The sequence below is a fragment of the Ptychodera flava genome, chromosome 18, assembly GCF_041260155.1.
Source record: "Ptychodera flava strain L36383 chromosome 18, AS_Pfla_20210202, whole genome shotgun sequence".
In the NCBI taxonomy this organism is placed as follows: domain Eukaryota; kingdom Metazoa; phylum Hemichordata; class Enteropneusta; family Ptychoderidae; genus Ptychodera; species Ptychodera flava.
In genome coordinates, this window is record NC_091945.1 from 33,375,452 (window position 1) to 33,399,614 (window position 24,163).

The window sequence follows — 24,163 nt, forward strand, 5'->3', positions numbered from 1 at the left end:
GTGGTCGTACGGTCGCCATGATGACATGACGCACATGACATTCGCTTCTCCGAACTGGGACTCAACTTCTGAGATTCACGTCGTACAATCCGGATAAACTGCGATAATGCGAGTCGTAAATGACTCAAGTTACTAATTACTATTAGCATGTCACGGCCGTCATTCACACTGGATTACTTTACATCGCAAAAAGCCATCAAACATTTAATTCATTGTCGTAAAAGTCGTCTTTGAGTACATCAAACACGGCTGCTCTGACGGGCACCATTCGATTTATTTATCGCTTCGTGGCTAATAACGTACAATCTGACGACGCATGAGTAGAAGAGTATTCCCAGAGGTGTGAGCTAGTGAGCGTTTCCAAGTACTCTATTTGTATCCTTTCCGTGGTTCGTTTTCGACTTCATCTCAGTATTGCTATGGTGTCGCGATACGTCAGCGGAATTCGCGAGAAAGAGACCGAGCAAGATTGCTCTGAATTTAAAGTCGTGATAAATAATTTACGACAGCAAGGATTCATAACTTGATGAAAGTAAGTGATTGAGAATAGCAGACAGTTGTGACCAATACTGCCTATGAAGGTTGTTTAAATTTCGCCTTCTGAAATGCAATCTCTGAAGTGACGTCCAGGATAGAGTTGTGGTGGATACGGAATTAACCGCCTCGTGTCGACGGCACTCTTTAAAATGCTACGTGTTATGACGTCAGATCACATAAATTAGAGTATACTTGGTTTTACAGACACTGACTTAGGTTGCAACGGGCTTTCCGATTTGCGACTGAGGGGTAAGGAAATGTCATCAAAACAATATTATTTTATTGATATTTTCAATCCTTTTATAAATTCAATCACTTGATATTTTAACACGAGACAAGAAAGTCTGCGCTGAAAATGCAAAACGATACATGTTATTACTTTGAGACCGTACCGATGAACTCGTTCTCAAGAAGGCAAGATTTTGAGCATACACACATCATACATACACGCGCGCGCGCGCGCGCACACACACACACACACACACATATACATACATCCATACATACATACATCATACATCTATCCAGCCATCCATCCATCCATCCATACATACATACATACATACATACATACATACATACATACATACATACATACATACATACATACATACATACATACCCCTTTAACAAAGACTCTCAAGAAATCGTTTTCTCTGCAAATGAGCTTGTCAAGGTCCTCTATCCAAACATTTCCAGGCTCATGTCAGATGGTACAGTGTCGTAACAGAGCTGTCACGTTACAGGTGTGAAAAAACATTACACTTGCGTGCTTTCATCGTGCTGTTTTACTTCAAGTGTCGGCTGGATATAAGCTCTTTGCATACAGACATGTAAAAGGGTCTGCAATTTGTGCATGTTTTCTGATGTTACATACATTTTCATATATGTAAGCTTATACTATTAACTGACAGACTTGTCAGTCGACGTCATTTCTGAGATTGGTTATATTTCTGAAATCTCACGAATTTTGTCAGTCCTGTCCTGTAGCATAATAGGTCTGAAATTCAACACTACGTTTCAACCAAATCTGTGGTCACCGCAACGGATAATGTGAGAGATTACGGAACTGTTCACAGTCAAGTACTGACAGACATAATATATTATTGCCGCAAAAAGAACTATGTGCCATGCAATGACAATTTGCCCGACGCCAGGAGGGCAAGTGATCTCCTATCTCGAACAAGGTACACAGTCTCTTTAGTGAGCTATAAATGTTTGTATTACATGCCTCTCTTCAATAATTTTTATACTATTTTTTTCGGTGTTGAATTTGATATGCAATGATGAAAATCATATGCTTAATTCCTATGATAGAGAAACTTAGACAATTTTTGTCATTGAATGGCACATGAATACCTACTATTACATTACAAAGACAAATACACTAGTGATACCAAACATTGCACTGTAACTCATGATCTTTAATTCTGAACATTGAAAGGGAATACTTTAAAGTTTCTGTGGGGTTAGTTTAAAGAACAGTTTAAAGCTTTCAGTTTAGAGGAGAGTACTAACTTGAAGGTAGTATGCGTCGTGAAACTGTAATGCTTAAACTTTTGCTCAAACTTTCCTTCCGAAACTTTCAACAACTCTCATTCCAAATCAAGAATAAAAATCAGGGGTCACCTTGCAAACTTTTGTACAACAGAAACGAACCACCCAACGTTTATCGGTATTTGGGATTCAAAATGGCCGTCTTCCCTGTGTTAACTCGATGAGAAAAAATTAGATTTTCGATATTCACAAAACTTTCACGGCCCCAAAGAGCTTCAAAACGAGCCAACACAAGAGTTATATCAGAAAAGTTTTGGAAAAATTCGAGAGTCCGAAAAATTGTCCCCGGTGCTTTCTACGGACTGGTAGGGTCTGGCACAGGTATTTCCTGGAATCTTTATGGATCTCTCATTCCCCTTTGATGTACAGTTTTACTATTTCCGAACCAATAATAGACACATTAATTGAAATAAAAGGGTATTGAAATCAACTCGGTTTATTGATCAATGATCCCCCATGAGTTGGCAAAATTCCGGAAGTCTGAAACAAAAATATAATATAATCTTCTTCAATCCTTCCTGACTTTCAACTTGTTGGAAAAACAGGAATTTCCTGTACGTCAATCGCATTTGATGTAGAGTAGGCCTATCGGGAAAAGCAAAGGGTCCGGTCAATAATGGTAAAAGGCCTGAAATAGATCCATTTTATCTGTAACATCTTGTACTGCTCTTTAGTCTGTGAAGTGACAGTGTCTTATATAGGTGTGGTATTCAGGTCTGAAATCGTGAACAACAAACTACCATATAGTTAAATTTGCACTAGATTTTCAATACTATTAAGATCCTTTGATTTGATTTGAATTTATTTGATGTAGAACAAATATCGTTAAAACTGGGTTGGGGTGACAGAAGTTCAAGACGAAACTCATTGCGCTGGGACAACACACAGAAATCTTATTTCCAATTGTCCCAATTTCTGAGGAGTATAAATGTTAGTATCCGGGTTAATACCCGGACGCAAGCTTGGAAAGAGTCAATTGAAACATCAACAATGTTTGAAGCTTCGTCAAGTTAATCGTCCGACAATAGTACATTCGAGCCTTGCACGCTCATTTCCATATGCCCTCGGGATACAGTTAATTTTGCACTGATGTTGTATGGCGCCAAATTACGATGTTTGAGGGTTGAGATCCGATCTGACAGTACCCGTAGAAAAGCAAACGTTTTCCAAATTAGCTGTCCTTCACTCCTGTCAAAAATGATGATTCGTTGAAATGTCTACCGATAAGTGACTGGAAAATGCATACGTTCTCCGGCGTAGATAAAAAAAATCGTCAAAAAGTTTTTATTTTTTTTTTTTTTTTTTTTTTGGAAGACGACAGACAATCATCCTCAAGGGTTTTCATGACAGATTCACACTCCCCTTGGGAATAATTAAGAGTGGGTGATCATTGTCAAGAAGCGTTATCATTGTTGCCCTGTGTTATGGATATGTTTCATAGTATTTTTAAGTTCCTATCTCTAAAATCTGTTTCTGCTGATAAGCGGCATTGGGATATCCGCATGGCAGATTGTATCCGCCGAGTAAGCATTTGGCACGTACATCGAGCTTGCACCCACATTGCGACGTAATAATGCTCTTGCTCAAACCGAGGCCAGTAACCGGAGACAGAAATACATTTTCGAATCACTACGTCAGAGAAATTCTTATCTGCTGTAGCGAACGAGATACTAAATCGGGTTAATCACGCGAAGACTGTGCTATTGACTCATCGAGGTCAACCCGACGTTAGTTTGAGCAATGCCATTATTCAGCAATATTATCAACAATACAAGGGCAAACGTGAATTACTCTGCGACTAATATCAAAAGTACCCACAATATAATTAACACATTTTCTGGCATCTGACTTGATGTTTGTTAACATTTCATCGATTGGCATCATGAACGAAAATGTGAGTGTAAACTTTCAATTGTGACACATCATGGTGTTACGTGAGTGTTACGGTATGCCAGCATGCGTGGAGCAGTTACGCAAGAATTGTATGATATTTTGCAACTATGAATAACAGAGAATTCATCCGCAGAAACAAAAGAAAACCGAACATACATATATACGTAGTACATACATACATACATACATACATACATACATACATACATACATACATACATACATACATACATAGGCCTATACACATACATACATTACGTAAATATATGCATACGTACATACATACATACTGTTCCATTCTCGTTGTCCGTGTCATTTCCATGGAGAACGTTTAGTAGGAAGTATTGTCAATGTAAACATTGGTGAATTTGCATTGTAAAGCGTAAAAAGTTACCTGGAATGAAATTTATTATTCCCTGGCTGAAAAATCGATAGATAATTTAATTTAGCATCACTTAGCTTGCACGATCTGGAGAGGTGGCTGTAATTTGACGCAAACAAAGAGAGCGTAAGATAGAACAGTGCTGTAAGCCTTTTAATACGGACAGATATGAGGTTCAGTGTGTTTAGATTTTCGATACATGTTCAAAAATGGAGCACACAATATAGATCTGACACTGCATTTGCTCTGCTGAATATGCACCTCAACACCCCTATCACATAAGTCGACTGTGCTTGTATGACGTTTCAATTGCAAGAGCTGTTAATCAGTAAATGGCCCCATCGACCGCCAGAACGATGACACCAGGGACCAAGAATGGGATTAATGCGATTCCCTGAATTCGTGCAACCAGAGCTGGAATAGATATACGCTTCAACAATCACGAAGGTCCTCAGGGCAATATTAATAAATATCAATCAATTATTCCTTTTTGAAATGGGATGCCTTTACCCTACCTTGATCTTACTGGATTAACCTCTTCCCGACGCTTGCCCCCCCCCCCCACACACACGCGCTGTTTCTTTCTGTCACGTCTCTCCATCCCTTCTCTCTGTACATGTGTCTCTACCCGTGCGTCTTGCTACCGCCTTTAATTTGCCTCTTTCAATCCTTCCTTTCATCTGTCTCTCACGTACCTATATGTAGTGTATTAATTCTATAGCACATTCATGCATCAGTCATGTGTCCTGAATTTATAGCATGTAAGCTTACATTTCGAAGGTGCGCAAGGCCATAATTTTACACTATAACGCAATTTATCAAAAATTAATACAGTGTTCCAAGAACTGACTTAATGTGAAAACATAAATAACCGATACGACTGGTAATGCTAGCGTTTCCATTGTAATTATCAAGACAATTTTGTGTCCGGACTCAAACGCGCCCACGAACAAAAACAGGTATCACAAATTATCTATCTATATCCTAACATCCATCCGTCCGTCTGTTTTTTTCCGCCCATCCGCCGCCAGTCGCCCACGGCCCACCCGTTATCCATCTCTCTCTCTCTCTCTCTCTCTCTCTCTCTCTCTCTCTCTCTCTCTCTCTCTCTCTCTCTCTCTCTCCATCTCTCGACCCTGCGTTTCTGCATGTCAACAAATCTGTCTCTCAGTGTACTATAGATGCGTCGGTCATTGCACCTGCTGATATCTGTCCACCTTTTGAAGTGATTAGCTCACCAGCTTGCCACTGTCAAGTCTAATTATCAGTGTACATGTAATTGTTTTCGGTGCAATTCAGAGTTAGTTGTCAAAGTCTCCGAGGGAAAAACTGATCAATGGTTATGTCCATAACCCTTATGTTGCCATTTGACAGACCTATTCTATTATGCATTGAATCTATCTTCGCAGGAAGTCAATTTAATAGACGGTTAAGGATGCAATGGACTAGCGAACAATGACACTATGCGAGAACCATTGAACCAATAACAGGAGTTGTAAAAGTTCGACCTTTAAAAAACATATGGTCTTTATGCATGAAGTCGTTATTATGTATCATTTACCGAGAAAAAATGGAAAACGTTTTTCGATGGTTTTGTTTTCTTTATGTAGTCAGGTCATGAGAGTTATTGTTGACATCATGACTGTTGTACGTAGACTAAGCTTATTGTAGTCTTCTAGGTATGTTTTGGGTTATGATTGAATAAGAATTCCTTTAAAAACAAATCATAGGAAGTTATCGCTAATCAAAATATTTCTCTGAACTCGATATGTTTTCAGAAAAAGTTAAGATGCAAATCATTTTGTTAAAAACCATTTCTCGCGGTAGAGGTGATGTGAAAATGGCGACCTTTTCTTCATCACAAGAGTATGAGTAGCTGCGCGGGTGGCGAAGTATAGCACGATATGTGCTGCTATCGAAGGACAGAAAATCGGACAAATTTCATCCGTTTTGCGCCTGTGTTTACAACTTCGGTTTGTGGTCTGATATGTCGACTCGTGATTTCAAGGGTTACCATCACAGCAAGAACCACTCGCGTGATTTAAATAATAAACACTGACGTCATCAGGAATCAGTTTTATTCAGTCAATAAGTTGACAACGAAGCTGTGAAACTGTTTTACTCTTGGAATCGAGCCTTTTAATAAAAACAATGCATGTGCGTACTTAACCTTAGTTTAATACTGTAACAGCTCATTATAAAATGGTTACATGCCATTTGAAAAGTATCATGCTATACACTACACAGTACACGACCCACCTTGGACGAGCTATTAACCTTGAAAACTTGTTATTGATTTATCTAGTGCATCCCTGAAAGGAGAGTTTAATATGAATTTAATAGCGGAACATATCCATTCAAACATAAATCACTATTATTTCCTGAAAAGGGTTCCACGTAGGCGTCTCGCTGTAGTCAACAAGCTTCAAAGGGAAATTACCTGTGCGTTCACCCTGGGGATTCGAAACATATAGAAGATGTCCGTTTATGTCTTACCATCACTCAACATTCAGGATTAGATAACAAATTCATCAACTGTGGGGTATGGTCTGTAATGTCTAGCTATCAATTTTTGCTGTACCAGCTGTCATAATAGCCAGGGACGCTAGCCGCGCTTATAATCACAAAATCGGATAATCTGCGAAAGGGGAACAGGTTTTGTGTGACTGGACGCCAGTGTCATTAAATTTGATAATTTCCCGTGATTGAGTTTTGTGCAGTGTACGAACAGGTTGGCCGAGCCTAAATTTGCTTGAAGGGACATAATCTGTAACTTTGGGCAAGTTTTTTTTCAGTATTCTGCTTCTGTATATCAACTACCCTGTCTGACCCTAATCCGTTTGTCACGCTGAAATTTTGAGTATTCTCTTTGTCAACACAGCTTGTATGTGTGTAGTGATCATTCTTTATTCTTTATATAGTTTATGTTAATATGCTAAATATTTGGCATTAAATTACAGTTTAGGGATTCAATGCAGAAAGTGTAGGGAAACCACAAAACAAAAGTTCTGAAAAAATAGCGAAACGATACAGCTTATGGAGCTTTCATATACAATAGTTGGCGGGTTTCAAAGTTGTCCGAAAAGAGAACATTGTAGTACTCCGTCTATGACGTCAGATATAGGGCCTCCAGTTATACCTGATCAAAGTTCTGCAATGGGACGGAGGCAGTTGTCATTTCCGTTGCGTCATATTGAACGTTCATCTCGCGGTCGCCGTCGCAGTGTCGTAAGATTCACTGCAAGCTGACGGTATATGTAACCCATCGCTAACCAAAAGAGAAAAACACAGTGTTTAAATCACAACATGCAAACACTATGATGACGACAGTTCGGCCTCTACATATAAAAGACACTTGTTTGACCATGTGTATGTCATCTGCCTACACAGGTGAACTGCTGGAAGTGCTCGGGGTAGTAATAATAGACGATTATTTAAATATTTATTGTGACCGTACTAAGAAGAATAGCGTATACAGTATCCGCTGGCGCATATCGAAACCAGATACTCAGATCATATGTTTTACGTTTGCTGAATGTCGACTATTTACAGATCACGATCCATGTTCTGTGACGATGGATAAGGACACAGTACCGCGCCATTTAATTAGTAAGCAGTCAATCTGATGTCGCAATATGTCATGAGTCTTGCGAGTGTCTATTTGTGACCGAGCCAACACGCAGCGGACGATGACACTCGACTCATCAAACCAATTTGCAGAACAAAATATCAGTTGTGTTGACTTTGTAATAAATCAAACAAACATTAAAAAAAGATATCGTTCACACATTAAGTTCAATCGATACTCAGTGTCGTTGACTTGTGTTATTTTCAAACGCAACGATTCAGCTGTGTCCTGTCTCGGAGGAAAATAAAATCCGGCTTGGCTCACAGCACACGGTGTATATAATATGTCCATCGACACAACCACGTATTACCATCAGGGAGCTATCAATTAATTCCGCTTATCGTTATCTCACGGCCATATCGATGCGACAGTCTTCGCTGTTATTAAATACATGTTTTGTAAGCATTAACTATGTTTCATTTCATACTGAACATAAAATACATAAAAGATAAACAATATTCGAGACAAACCGATGAATATCACAACATATACAATCAAATATACTGAACACAAGGTGTTTGTTATATATTATCGCATTATGAGGACATCTTTGTTCAGCAATCCCCTGTGTATTTGATATTTGTACTTTACGACGGTCATCAGATACGACGAAAGACGCACGTTCTGTTCACCTCTGTTTAAAACCAGCAAATCGTGAAAAATTGAAGGACGTTCATCGGTTTTTGCCCCAGGAATACTTGATGTGTGTGAAGGTGTTCAGTGACTTCAGGGAACACAGTGACTTTGAAAAAAAACTGAAGTACTTTGTCACAAAGGTAACAGAATTTCGTATTTTTGTTCAGGGACTATTTGTTGCATTCGTTGGAAGCATACACTATGGCCACCTAGATACGTTGTTAACGGACATTCATTAAATTTTCAATAATGGATTGTAAGTATACAAGCTTAAATTACAAGATGAATAATTGAAATAGCTGTTGAAGATCGATGTCTTTGAGGTTAGAAAAAAAATATTTTAATCAGAAAATGTTAAAGATATTATTTAGATTTACTGCCATTTTAAATGCCAATTCAACTAGAAAACCAAATTCCTCGACATGAGTCGACACAGATTGTGAAATTTATCCCGCTTTTTCATTGATGCACAAAATATAAGTCGAATAGTCTTACGGTTAAGCTTGCATTTAAGGGACAATAGCTGCAATTTTTAATAATGTTGATAAATATTATTGTAGAAAACAGGTACACTTTTGTATTATTCTTCCTAATGTATGTTGAAATTTTAAGTACTATAGCTTTACTAGCACTCTGAATTGTGGACTGTATGCATTATCATTGTTGAACTATGATTTCTGGTCCGGATGAAATTCAGTTTTCGACAATAACATCGTATACTTTCCACACACCAACTCTGTTGACAAGTCGAACACTAGACTCGTTAAAATGATTTTTGGAAAAGAACAAGAAGGCAAAGTTTTCAAATAGAATAAAAACGCGGGAAAATTTGTCAAAATTTACAACCGATTGAGCTTTGGTGAAAAAAATAGTTATCGCGTCTTGTCTGGTCGAGATTTGTATTGATTCTATATTTGACCAAAATCGTTGTATAGATAAAAATAGAAAAGTCTATGTGAATGTGGCGATTAAATAAATATCACTGAGGTGAGAGACAATCGTTTGTAAGTATTGTTAGAAATCTTATTGTTCAGCTGGTAGATGATAAGGGCGGGATATGTTAGTCATCGTTTTGTTTTTGTACGTTGTTATTGATACATCTCTATTAAACATCGTCATCATTCTTGGAACTCAGGTGTGTTTACTGTTCAGCATTGTTACGTGCATTTGTTTTGACGGAGAACAATAGCAACTACTTTATCAGGTGACAAATTCATTGTCTCCGTCACACGATAGGTCGCAGCCATTTCCTGTTTCCGATAGGTCGTTGTCAGCTTGAGCGCCCTTGAATTGTCAGATGATGTGGTGTGCCGAAGATGTCTTCTCTCACTCAGCAGCACCGATGTAGTTTGCCACCCCTTTAAAAATGAATGGAATATACCATCGCATCACAATAAGTGAGTCACATGTAGGGCATCGCCCATTTTGACTCACCATATTTAGTCATTTATTTTTGAATATTCAATATTGTGTTGTGATGTCATCGGTGACGGACCAATCGCATTACACTTTCCATCCAAAATAGCACGTTGCTGATAAAGATATCATCATATAATCATAATTTATTTTGATGGCCACGGTGCAAAACTACACTATATAAATACAGACGTGATGCACCAAAGGACAGACTTTCCAACTAGACAACATAGTGAGTTTCAAACGCATTGACGAGAGCTCAATCACACGTAGTCCACACTGTTTATCTGTTGCACTGGGGAGAACATAATCTCATCGGATACAATGTGAGTGCAAATTCGAAAATTTACCACAATGTCTACATTATATTTCTCGTGCCTGGTCACAATCTATGTATTTAAAAACAATTAAGCTTTTCATCCATTGTTTAGTTGATTGTAATTTACATAGGGCTACCATTGTTAATGATTGATGCTGCGTCTTGACTGTGTATGGTTTTTAATTTTTCTGTTTCAGAGCATTATTTAGGTCAAGTTCGAGATAAGCTCTTTTAGGTTGCTAAGAAAGAAACTCTTCATTGAGACGACTGTGTTCAGTTTGTGGCAGAGATACAACGTAAACATTGAGTCGCTGGAACTGACCGAGAGGTCTTCTGGTGGGCCAGAGCTGGAGAGAGACGCTTCAGATTATCGTGTGCAGAAGTCTATTCATCGACTTTCATTGCAGCCACTTTCCGATAGCAGCAGCAGCAAAATGACGATCAAAGAAAGAGCACGAAGCGCAAGTGAACCGTTTCTCAGCATAGCTGACCTTCCACCGTACTCCGCGCCACCGAGTTACAAAGTCTACTTGCTGGGTGCCTCGTCCGTTGGTAAATCCTCGCTAACTATGCAGTTTGTTAGCGCTGCCTTCTCCGCTGATCTCAGCGAATTCGACCTCTCACTCTCCGGTAAGTTCACTGGCAAATTTTTAAAACCCCTGTATATAGATGGTTAAACACACTTTTTCATTTCTTTGCAACCTCTAATATTACCCCCCTAGAGAAATGTTTACTGTTTGATAAAGCAATTTCCCGTAAATAATTTCAATGATTACGTAAGCCTCTCGTTAACAGAGCTTAACAGATGTACAAAATCAGACAACTACCGTATTTGTATATTCATAGCATCAATCGATCTCTGACCCGTATAACTGTGATTCATGTTAAAGTCAACGCGACGTGTTACTGCGCTGCAATGTACACCAAACAAGGCTGGTAAACATGCCAGGCTGGTAGAATAGGTGACGACTGGAATTATGTTGGGCAACATATGGTTATAAATCCGCATTTATGAAAGCTTTTGCAAACATTCTTAACAGTTTGATATTGCTATTCCATAAGAAGAACGATCTTTCATCGGGGGAAAAATTATGGGATTATATCGCACGAAACATACAATCGTTAAAAAATAACGACAAACAAACGGGTAGCCACTAGTTCAAACATATGCATTTTTAGGACTTCCATGAGATTAATAGCGTATCGTTGTGCTCCACGTTGATTGCAAACAGCTGTCAATTAATTAACTAGGACAGAGCAGATCCGAAAATCTCCAAAATCATGCATGCGCCCACGGTCCCTGAGATGCGTCTCAATTTGCTAACTCTTGTAATATTTCAAAGCTACGTGATCCTGTTGTCGCTTGTTTCCGTATGGGGCTGTTCGTATTGTGGCGCGACTTGAAATGATATATTTCTGAAGGCGAGAAAATGAATCGGACTCAAAGGAGGCAGATGTGAAGACGTGGCGCTAAATCTCAGATTCATGTACTCCCCACACCCACAAGGCGATCGCTGTGCTAGGCTCGTAGTTTCTAATCAACTGAATCGGACTAATTATGGTATTTGTTTGGAATGGCACGCTCAGAATTGTGGTAATTCCCGGGAGACGACTCTGAGTAAATCGATATATTTGTATTTATGTGCCTCGCATTAAAAGCTCTATCTGGCCATTAAATCCAGCCTTACAAAAATAAAACCCAAACACGTTTTACTGAGTACGGCCTGTATTAAATTGTGCTGAACTGCGAAGCGCTTTTCACAGAAATTACTCCTCACGAGCCGCAGGTGTTAAAATTTAACGCAAATTGCACAGAACAAATATATACGCAGAGTAATATTTATACCACACGGCGCGGCGTTTAGTACAGAGCAACCGCCTCTCGGAAGTTATACGCACGCACGACGGCTGGTGTATGAATAGGGGTATGGAAACTCTAAACGCACGCATCCATGGGGTCAACAAAAATGCACTGATCCCACGAACGAACTTTTAAGCAGCGAGACGTGAAAGAAATCTGCAAAACCGGACTCACTGCTTTGCAATGCAAGTTAAAGTAGGCTTCTATTGTAATGGAAGTTCTAACAAGGCTGTTTAAGATACCACCGCGATCAATATCCACTAGCTGTAAATGTAAACGGAACAAATATTTGAAGGAATAATAAGGTATGGTTTCTATAGTTCCTACACTTTATGAGGACGGTGGGAAGATTATCCGTGATATTTTGCAACGACCCTTAGCGGTTTGAGAAAGTCAATAATTTAGGAGTATTTCGGATTTGAGTATACATGGTGCATTATACCCGTGAGGGCTAAAAATATTTCAGTCTACAGAAACATAAGAAACATTTCATGCGCAATTCATACGGACACTTTACCGTGACATTTCTGTCACGCTTCAACCGTATTAGCCCGTGTTAATGCTTAAAGTTGCCAGTGTCTAATACGACAAAATTAAAAAATTCCGAAAAAATTCCAAAAAATCAACAAAACAAAACAAAAAAATAACCAAAGCGATCTCCGGAGATGATTTGCTTGCTTTGAGTAACATAATATAACTATAATTTAAGACATTTCTTTCATTTGATAATTAAACCGAACAGAGTAATATCACGTGATTTATTATCATCAATCGTTTAGGGACCGTCCATTAGATCTCGGGGGAGGAGGGGGTTAAAATTGAAAACAATCAAAAGAGAAAAAATTCAGGCTCGCTCCTTCTGTAAAAAAATATATTTGGCTGTAATTCAAAAATAGTGTTACATTCTAGAAAAAATAGGCATGCCAGAAGATTTCCCCCGAACGAACAAAATATCGTCAAATCTCCAAACTGGGGGGATCTATGTCGGATATCTGATTATCCTCCGTAATGGTTCGTTCGTTAAGAGAGTGGCTCTGCAATGCAGCGCAGGTCTGACAAAACAAAACTTTTAAGCTTGTCTCACATAGACAAGAACTTCCTGGATTTCTTTTGGATCTCATTTAAAAATGCAAAGAAAACTATTTGCGCAGCGGAAAAGCCCTGGAAAACATAGCTTCGACAAAGGCCCGTGTTAAACAGCACGGTTGCCTTCGGGCTATTTTGGTTAATAATCTGGCTTAGCAGAAATTACTGGAAATTAGTGTCATTTTGGCCTGACAAAAGCCGCCAGAGTCAACATTCAAAGCTCCCTGATTAAAGGTCTCCAACTTGAAAAGATGATACGGTCTATTCAAATCCACTACATTATCAGACTTCCATCGGATGTTCAAGGCTTGAACTACAGAAAACCAGGCTGCACGTTCAGTACGCCTACGTTACCACGCTATCCACGTGAGGTCGTGCACGCTGTTGCCTGCAGCAGCACGATGCCAAATCACGTAGTCAGCTATTTCTCCTATTTTTGCGACAGGCTTCAGCGAAAAATAGAATATTTTGATTTATTTTGTGATATATCTCATCCTTGATCCAAAATTTGAAGGCTTCAAAGTCAAGATTTCATCTAAAAACACCTCTGCACTGAAATCGGGCAGCCTTCAGATTTGCTGAGCCGAGTTCGTTTTTCCATGGCCTTTCCCGTTCTGTCGCTTCATCAAATCTGATATCTTACCACGTACCAAGTTTTGAAATCTGATCGCTACAGCTCAGCACACTTAAATCGCTGCCAGTACTGAGTATCTACAGCTTTGTATACTGATACATCGCCAGGCAAGTCATGGGTCTCGTAGATCACCCGCTTGGAAATGACATGGATTTAATATGGAATCTAATTTGGATTCTGACAGCGAATAAATGCGCTGATTGCTGATTAAACACGATGCCCTACATAAAACCTCTGACTGAAAATCAATTTGCTGTGGACGATTCTCAACGGTATTGGGTCGTACATCAGGAGAGGCCAAGGATGAATAACGTGATATTCATATACCTGGCCAACCCTTGAACCGTTTGCCGTTTGATTTATACTCCTTGTATTACCCTTAATTGCCAGTTCTGGCATGATGGAAGATACTACATATTTTGCAGTAAATTACACTGCATCTACCACTGGGAATAGCATAGCTTTGCATTGCTTCCCAAGGTCGTGTCCTTCATCACGGTCCAGGCCGAAACACGTTTAATACAATGAGTGCCCGCTATTGAACGCTGTTATGCTACGCCAGGTAATTGGTGTAGCATGTAATACCCTGTAGCAGCCCTGCCAGTCAAATTGCACATTTTGGAAAAATACCCACTTCATGCAAGCTGTTTACATGCTTACGTTAATAGGAAAGGAAATGCGTTTTTTCTCCAGTGCTGGAAAATATTGACTTAATGCCGTGCAATGACCCTTGGTGTGTCAATACTTGACTTCTTTGTAGTTCCATTTTCACTGAGTTTTTATTTAATTGCAAATGTAAACACTCAACTCACCGCTTTGGCAATAACAATGATATCTCCAACGCCAAATAAGGTAATTGCATGATCGTGGGCGATGGATGTACAGCAATAACAACCAACCGTAAAGGAGAAAAACACTCGAAATGTTAAAACCATAACACCATGCTATCGTTACGTGTTGGCCGTTGCGAAAACACGTGATAATGAATTGACTCAAGTTAAACGATCAACCATGCAAAATATTAATATATGTATGTGTGTGTGAATTATATATATATATATATATATATATATATATATATATATATATATATATATATATATATATACATTATATATATATAACTTTGTCTACGTGCCCATGTAATTATGTATGTATACGTGCATTTATGTATACATGTATACATTTATATTTTTATCTATATATGTATATATGTCATAATCCTGTAGTGCTCTTAATCTGTTGTCCTTGATATCAATCTTCAATGCCTCATATGTCACATATGTCAGCTATTTATTTGAAATTAGAAACCTGACAATCAATGATATCAAATATACGTTGTAAAGCATTGTGAAGATTAAACAGCTCACAGACTGTGGCGTGTAAATAAACGGGGAAGATGTGCCTACATTAGTATACTTAATTACGTTTCATTTTAACACCAGTTAATTGATTGCGAGTTATGTGACTTTACACTTTTTACGTAATTATGGGGCCTTTTAATATCGCATGGACTTGCATCGCCAAATGAGAGTTACAGTTTTGAAACTTAGCAAAATCTATAACCGTGACAAACTGCGGGAAAACTGGTACGCATGCGCTGATTTGTAAAACAGAGATCTGCGGCATCTGTGTTGGTGTGCACCGGGGCGAGTTGTCAAGCTGATTTGCACTTTCATGAAACTTTGAATGCCGTAAAATGGAAAAGAATGCCAGGTTGTGCCACTGTGACGCGCTCGAAAACGTCAAAGTTGAAAAGTTCAATGAGTGTGGTTTTCACCTACACAGCAAGGCTTGATGAGGTCCACCGTGTCAATTCCGTTGCATTCCACGTGCACAGATGTGATCCGTATTACATCATGATTAATCGCACTGTCAGCACAGTTCGAGAAGATGATAATTAGACTTGTTAATTTAGAGCAGCTCCCAGTAACCTAAAAGTCAAAGCAAAATGAACTATGCAGTTAAAAAGTCAAGACAGCCAAAGTAGGACAGGCGCGGTCCCTTGGATACAACAAAAATTCTCATCATATCAGCTGCACGTTCATTGCGTGATATATCATCCACACAGTCTACCATAAAGAACCCTTGATTTATTAGCTATGTGCCTTTCAAGAGGAATTAATGGATGAGTTTTAACCATTTACATTGCATAAAATCATTATATGGTATGTGGCTTAGTTTCCTTTGCGGCGGTACACTCCTGCATATATAATGTTACAGGTACGAATGATAACAGTCACTGGAGTGCGTTGCCTTTGGAAAGGACACGCTACATTGGAATCTTGCAGGGTGTGGGAGTTTCAGTTTTATTGTCAGTGTAAAGACGATACAAAGGATCGAAATGTCAAATCTAAGTCGTAGATAATTCAGAGATCGCACGCTATTTATAATCCATGTCAAGGAAGGAAACGCAGGAACATACATTTCTCGTGAAAAAAGACGGGACGTCTATAAGCAGATTCTCGCAAAGACACGTATATTCTCTACAGTCCCGATCCCAATCACTATGGTCTTGATGAAATGCACATGTCTCTTTATTAATAAAAAGAACTGACTGCCATTGGCCATTTTAATGACCTGACAATTGAAATGAGGTTCAACGAGCTGTAGTGCAAACTCAAAGAATTCTGATCGAGGAATTAATAGAATAATTACAGCCAATAATTCATGTTATAAGCGTGTCGTGTAGGTCATATATTATATAAAGAGGAATGCCAGGTCTGTTTTACGAGATGAAGTTTCCGGGAAAAAAACATTCGTATACACATACCTGTTCACGGTGAAATGCACCTGGCCGAAAATTTTATTGGGAATCTCATAATTTTACCGTTTTTCGCTTGCCAACAGATTGCGTCACTCTCTTCGAAACCTGTGGCTAAATGTTAAGATTTCACTGTCTTGTTCTTGTTAAAATCGAATTCTTCGTACGGGAACAACTAAGCGGGGACGGCAATTCTGAATTTCAAATACCGAATTGGCGATTTTCTGTTGTAATCTCAAATTTTCACAATTACGTTTGAAAAATTCCCTTCATGTCAGTGTAAGCAAACGTATGAAGACTTTTATCTTATAGGTTTAGATTATCTAAAGTAAAATATTTAAATTTCATTGAAGAATCCTTGCGTCTTGCGGGTATGTTGTGAATATTTTTTTTCGCACTGCTAAGTTTTTCGCCGCATATGGCTATTTCGACAAATTACAGATTGTACTGGGATAGCAGGCATTATACGTGAAACACATATGGATACCTACCATTAGAACATTAAAGTGTTTAGAAGGGGAACCTTCCGGTAATAGTGAGAGGAAATTATACAACTTGACGCACGTATTTGGCTAAAAATAGCTACTTTCAGCACTCTTAGTAGCATTTGAAAGTTTTTTAACACACTGAAAGCTTGTGACCGTAAGGCATTGTGGGAGTGGATGACAGTGTATCAATTTAAAATGCGTTCTATTTTTAGCTACAAGCAACTATGACTAATAGAGAGTAGTAAAGACATATCACTTGATATCTATCGGCCATGCTACAGTCAGCCGTACCATAACATAACAGACGTAAATTTTCTTTCGGCTAATATTTTCCATCCGCCGAGTTTAGTCTATCAACACCCCTTGATAAAAATTTACGGTCACGGGGCTATCTTATCTGCCGCGTGAGCATTAGCAAGTGTACCAGATTTCGTTAATATCGAAAGCTTTCTGAGCAACAACAGAATAAATTTTAGAGCCCTAAGAGGTCAGCATTTGAAGTATATCCCATCACCGACATAGTGACAGATTATTTCTGTCGCAAATATCACAACCGCCATAGTTCATTGATCGGGTTCATCTGGCTTTGATAATGTTTTATGAAGCATTCGAAGAAAAAATAAGAGTGTTTTTTTAAGGTTTTAATCCTTGAAGAAGTTGTAAAAGTTTCAAATGTGTGTGTGTGTGTGTGTGTGTGTGTGTGTGTGTGTGTGTGAGAGAGAGAGAGAGAGAGAGAGAGAGAGAGAGAAGAGAGAGAGCGAGATGAGTGTGAGAGAGAGAGAGAGAGAGAGAGAGAGAGAGAGAGAGGCGCAATTTAGCAAAGCTGGAATAAATAATAAATAAAATCGCATTGTTTCTCTACGCCTATATATTTATGACCAAGACTGACTTAGGCGAGTAAAACCCATTACACCTGAGCCTATTAAACTTTAAAATCAGAACCGAGAATAGAGATGGCCTAACAGTACCCTGAGAAATCAACCCTTTCCCATCGTTTCAATTTAATGGCTAAAGTAATCACAACCGGCAGTTACCATGGGAACCGATTCTTTCAAAGTACGAAATGAAGACATATGGACAGACAAAACCTACCGGGTGTCGCTGCAAACATGTCAAAAGTCACGTGTTGGATTGCCCTGTTTAACCGGGAAAATAAAATATTTAAGTTTATGCAAAAGAAACAATAAATCAGCCGAGGAGAAGATAATGAAATCAAACGTGTACTGGCGATAGTATATAAAGTTGTACACCACGAAATGTGAGCCTGAAATAGAATATACGCCGACTTATCTAATTTGAATGTGCGTCACAGGTCCTACCACAGCACGGTTGGTGCATCGCTATAGCAGTGATGGTGATTTATATAAGGCACATCACAGGCCCACGCGGTGTCAACAAAACAACCGTCTTAGGTGACAAAGTATAAAATTGACCCTGATCACGCAATCTTGAAGAAGGAAGGCCTTTATGGCCTCGTCAAATTTGCTTGCTGGGCCATAAATCGAAAAACATAAACGACCGCAAACAATTTTTTACCATGATCGTGTTTCGTTTTGAAAATGCCTGGAAACTAAAGCGTTTGATGTTTTTTAACAAGTTTGCGAAAGGTCGTTTTTGTGCACTCAAAAACACTCACACTATTAAAGAATAATTGGTGCAAGGGACACTCTATCACTGTTGACCTGAAAAGAACTCGCTTAAGGATCCGGCAGATGTAATGTTAATCATTGGCAACATACCACAGCAGTCTGTCTGGTTCTGTCATTTTAACCCCGGTATTCTACCTTTCCGTCAGCTTGGATTCCCCTCGGAATTTGCATGTCTGGCGAGAATGCAGAACCAAATTCCAAAACTATCGCATTCCATTCCATGACACCAAATCTGTACACTGATCCGTAAAAAGTTGACTGCGGTGAGATTTTCCATCCTTCAATGGCGATATCCAAGTATCTCACCTTGTTTCTATTTTTTTCTATTGATTTACAGAAGATATAGACGATGTTTACGATAAAACTTTGCTGGTAGATGACAACGAAGCCACTCTGCAGCTGTTTGATACACCATCGTATGGGCAGGTAAGACCAATTGAGACCAGACTCCGAATGTTAAGGTAGAACACGCCTCAGGGACAGATATTTTGACTCTCAAACTTTTTCAATTCTTTTCTGATCTATCACTTGTGTGGGTTCATTTTGAAGCCCTTTGGGCTTCTTAGATTTTTGAAAATCTAAAATTTTATTTTTCTCCATAGAGTTAACACAGGGATGGCGGCCATTTTGAATTTAAAATATCGATATATCTTGGGTAATTTGTTTCTCTTGTGCCAAAATTCGCATGCCGACCCCCAATTTTTATTCTTGATTTTGAATGTGAATGGCCGAAAGATTCCTCGAGGAAAATTCGAGAGAAAGCTAAGTCTGTTACTTTCGAGGCGCATATTACCTTAACGACGTTGTAATAATGTTTCCATTAGACGGTGCACCATATATGGTTTCGAAAATGGTGTTTTCTATCTCACTAGCAGCATTGCATTTATAAGCTGAGTTCATTTACTGCCTTTTTAACAGATGGCATTAAAGAAAACTACATTTAAGCAGACACCTATATGAACATGAGGAGTTAGAAACGTTGAAAGCATTCGAACCCAGCTTTAGCAAAATATTTAAATGACTTGAAGGTGAAAACAGGTAAGTGAGGAAAATATGTGTCTAACGCACCAAATCTGTAGAGGCGGAAAAACCCAACTTCTTCATTTTAATTCCGAATACCCCTCTCTGAAGATGTAATAGTCCATACTGCATTACTCGTAAAACAAGATGCTCTAATTTCTCTTATTAGTGTATTTGTCATATACACGTCGGTATCTTTCTTAGACAAAAACATTTTATGTGCCAATAAAACACACCAGCTGATATTCTCCAGAACCGAGGAGTTCAGATCGAAAGATACGATCGAGTTTGTATTGTTGCGCACATACACAAAGTGTATGTGGGTGTTCTCTAAAATTTAATGGCGGTATAAAATAGAACATTGAACAATTGTAAATTGTTTGTCTTTTTCAGGAGGAATTCAATAAAAACGAGGACCGGTACCTGGCCGATGGGGATGCATACCTACTGGTTTACTCAATTACAAGCAGGCAAAGCTTTCAACGAGCCAATGAATTACGATTCAAACTGAGGCGAAGCAAGGACAGTGAAAACGTTCCCATCATCATTGTCGGTAATAAAACCGACTTGGAAAGGTCACGAGAGGTCACGTATGAAGGTACGATAAAGAAATGCAAGCAGCGATTTCTATCCTACTCTCTCGGTTGCAATTTAAAGGGAATTGGGAAAAGGTGGTTTAAGAGACCCTTTCACTTTTACATCCATTAGATTAAGTTCAAGAAAAGACTCTATTAAAATAGGAGTCACCGCTGTACGATCGTCTCAAAGCCATAATTCGAGAGATCGCATCTACAGGTTACTTATCTTTGACATTTCAATCCCATTACGATGGATAGCCGTCTCGAAGGAATCTTTAAGTGCAATAACCTTTGTTTATTTCTGGAGAGCTCTTTTCAGGCATAGAGTCGCAGTCGAGTCCAAGTGACCGACCATTCAAATTTAAAGTTCGCACTGAAAACCGTGCAGTTGAGAAGCATGCCGTTCAGTACATGTCTGTCACATGTAGACAATTTGCGTTGGACATGTTATCATGGAGAAACGAAATTTTAAACTAAAAATTGATTTCATAGATAAGCACACTTATCATCAGATGGTGAAAAATCCACTCCATTTATTTCCCAGTAAAAATCGTCGCTGAACAAATGAATTATATCTTATGTGAGTGAGAGTGGGTGTTTACCTTCACCGTATATTATGCATGATGCAGGCGAAAGGCACAAAAGACACGGGCCGTTGTCGTCACAGAGGCCCTCGGCAAAGCTTACTTGGGTTTGGGGATTAGCAAATGTAAGCTTTATATCGGCAAAACGATATAAAGATCGAGGCTAGAGGAATGAGTCAACGATCATGAAAGATGTGGCGGATACCGATGATATACATTTCAAAAAATTGAAATGCCATACGTATACGTTACGCGCACGTCATCACTGTGACGACCACAACGCCGGTCCATTAACACGAATTTATTGTTTAAAAAGTATTCACGTCACATCATCAAGTACTTATGTTGTCATGGTTACTAACTCGTGTGTTTCTTTTGGACTTTGTGTTACAGAGGGAAGACACTTTGCGGCATCGTTTAATTGTAAGTTCATCGAGACATCGGCATCGCTGGGCCACAACATCGACACCTTGTTTGAGGGCGTCGTGCGGCAGATCCGACTGAGGGCGCACAAATCGGAAGAAATGCAGACCAAAGCCAAGGACAGTCCGCAAAAACGGAGAAACAGCAAGAGAAGGCGCAGTTCCGTGTTCAAACGCGCCAGAGGATTGCTCGGTCGGTTCTTCGGCAAACGGAATAGTGACCCGTCTCCTAGCTATAGATCACGTTCAAAATCATGCCACAATTTGGAAATCCTATAACAAATTAATTGATATAGACTCTTTTTGTACATATAACTTTTTAAACATTTCCTCTGTAAATATATGTCGTGCGCTGTATATATTCTTTACGCATTGTACGCTTTTTATCGACAATCAGTATTCTCCTTTTGCGATTAATAGGAGACTTTCTGATTGCTTATACGGACAATCAGTATATGTCAACCCAGCTCGTCGGGCATCTGCCAAAATTCAACAGATTGTAATTCACAACAAGGCGTTTAATACAGTGTTTTGATCTGCCCCGCTTATATTTTCTTGGAAAAGACAAAACTACATATTTACTAATTTTCTGAATATATGTAAATGTATGTATAATGTATATATATATATATATATATATATATATATATATATATATATATATATGCGCCAACAACATATAGTTCGTCATGATATCATTGCATCTCGTAAGGCGATTGGCACATTAAATTATTGGAAGAATCTTTCAATCAGTTTTAGCGTGTCAATCGCCATCAACTACTCTAAAAGAAGTCAGAAGTCGTCAAGAATCGAATCATTCAAGATAACAATGTTCTAACGCTGGGTAGACACACATTACTGTAACGCGGGGAGGTGTAACCAAGGAAACAGCAGCCATCTTGTTGATCAAAAGAAGCTGCATTCGCGGCATCTTGTCAATCACCGCAAACCATTATGACTATTTTTACAGGAAACCAAATGGCTGTGTTTTTAAGCCGTGGTCGTCAAAGGAAATTTATTGTTCCGTTGTTTCTTTTCAAATGAGTTTGGTCACAAAAATACATGCAAAATAAAAATATATCCCTAATGTACACTATGATCTCGACTTCTGTAAAGATGCCTCTCGGCATATATATCACCAAGGGCAACGAGTTACGTAGAATCCATACCTAATTTCTGAGCACGGTTATTTCTTTGACAATCACCATAACAACATTCTTTATAGTAATTGTGCATTTCTTGGCCAGCTTTTGGTTCAAGTACTCAATGAGACGTCGAGCCCAAACGTGGACAGTATCGCTGCGCTGTCTACGTTCAACTATAGGCCGACGAATACTTATAACATGTATTTTGTAATCATGTGTTAAAGTAAATGAACACGTATGGGGTACAATGAAGGGTCAAATCTGAAAAAAAAAATCAAAATAGAAAGTCTTGTTTACACATTTTAATGGATTTGATATTAGTAAGTCCGCTGTGACGGAGTGTCTGTAATCAGCATTTGAGGGACCACAGTCTACAGAATGGGACCCCCAGACTAAAATACCATCCATCCTACGATAAAAGCCAAAGACTCTCTCAAAACTTAACATACTGTTTCAATTCAGTCTTCCTCGTACAGCTGAACAACACAATCTATATCAGTATTGAAACTTGGGACAAAAATACGGTGAGCTATTTTCATAACAACAATATCATATTGGCTGTATAATGCTTTACAATCTGGCTTTTGGAATAAATCTATGGCATTAATTGTAAAATAAAAACATTTGTATATACATCTTACGTTGATTTTGGGTGTGCTTTAATAGTATATGTCTGTCTGTGTGTATGCATGTGTTTGAAGATGTGCGTACAGTATGTATGTAAACGCATGTCTGTTTGTATGCTATGAACATATGTACTATTATATTTATACACACATATGTGTTTGTTACATGCTTTGACTTTTGCATGAATAATTAATTGAATGTTTGAACAGTAACCATATGTACTTCAGAGTACTCATTGTATTATTTTGCAATTGTGTATGCATATACGTATACACAAGTTCATGCCTTTCTACAAATTTTATAAATTTGTATATTAAATTAATATTAGATATGTACACACACACACACACACACACACACATATATATATATATATATATATATATATACATATATATATATATATATATATATATATATATATATATATATACATACAATATACATACATATCTGCATATACATTAATGGATACAGATTATATCTATATACATACATATATATATATGTATATATATATATATATACATATATATATATTAATAAATTTGTATAATAAATTGAATTATATACATGTATATATGTACGTATATAGATATAATGTACATATACGTAATACACAGACAAACAGACATATCTGCATATATAAATGGATACATATATATTTATACATCTATATATAAGTGTATAATTTTATATATATATATACATATATACATATATATATATATATATATATATATATATATATATATATATATATATATATATATATATATATTATATAAAGTAGTCTTGACAAATATGATTTTTTTATAACCAAACATCACTAACATACTCCACTGCAGATTAAACCACAATTTGCATGTGTCAGATAGCTCATCTTTAGGAATATACTGTCAGATGAGTTTTGAAGAAAAAATATTATTTTTTCACC

At 38.1% G+C, this 24,163-nt stretch overlaps 2 protein-coding genes across 2 annotated transcripts in view; one reads left to right on the forward strand and one right to left on the reverse strand.

Moving 5' to 3' along the window:
* Positions 1 to 24,163, reverse strand: part of LOC139117439 (WD repeat domain phosphoinositide-interacting protein 4-like) — a 277,044-nt gene that overhangs the window by 226,319 nt on the left and 26,562 nt on the right. The window lies entirely within an intron of this gene.
* On the forward strand, positions 10,236 to 23,239 carry LOC139117430 (GTP-binding protein RAD-like). The gene is made up of 5 exons (XM_070680540.1): positions 10,236 to 10,375; positions 10,566 to 10,998; positions 19,188 to 19,276; positions 20,264 to 20,468; positions 21,426 to 23,239. The coding sequence occupies exons 2-5, from the start codon at positions 10,803 to 10,805 to the stop codon at positions 21,731 to 21,733; spliced, it is 798 nt and encodes a 265-aa protein (XP_070536641.1). The 5' UTR covers positions 10,236 to 10,375; positions 10,566 to 10,802; the 3' UTR covers positions 21,734 to 23,239.

Excerpts from the sequence above, each read along its gene's own strand:
- LOC139117430 (XM_070680540.1), top strand. The coding sequence starts at position 10,803 with ATGACGATCAAAGAAAGAGCACGAAGCGCAAGTGAACCGTTTCTCAGC. Across the intron at positions 10,999-19,187 it reads ATTCGACCTCTCACTCTCCG|AAGATATAGACGATGTTTAC; the intron begins GTAAGTTCACTG and ends ATTGATTTACAG. Across the intron at positions 19,277-20,263 it reads ATACACCATCGTATGGGCAG|GAGGAATTCAATAAAAACGA; the intron begins GTAAGACCAATT and ends TGTCTTTTTCAG.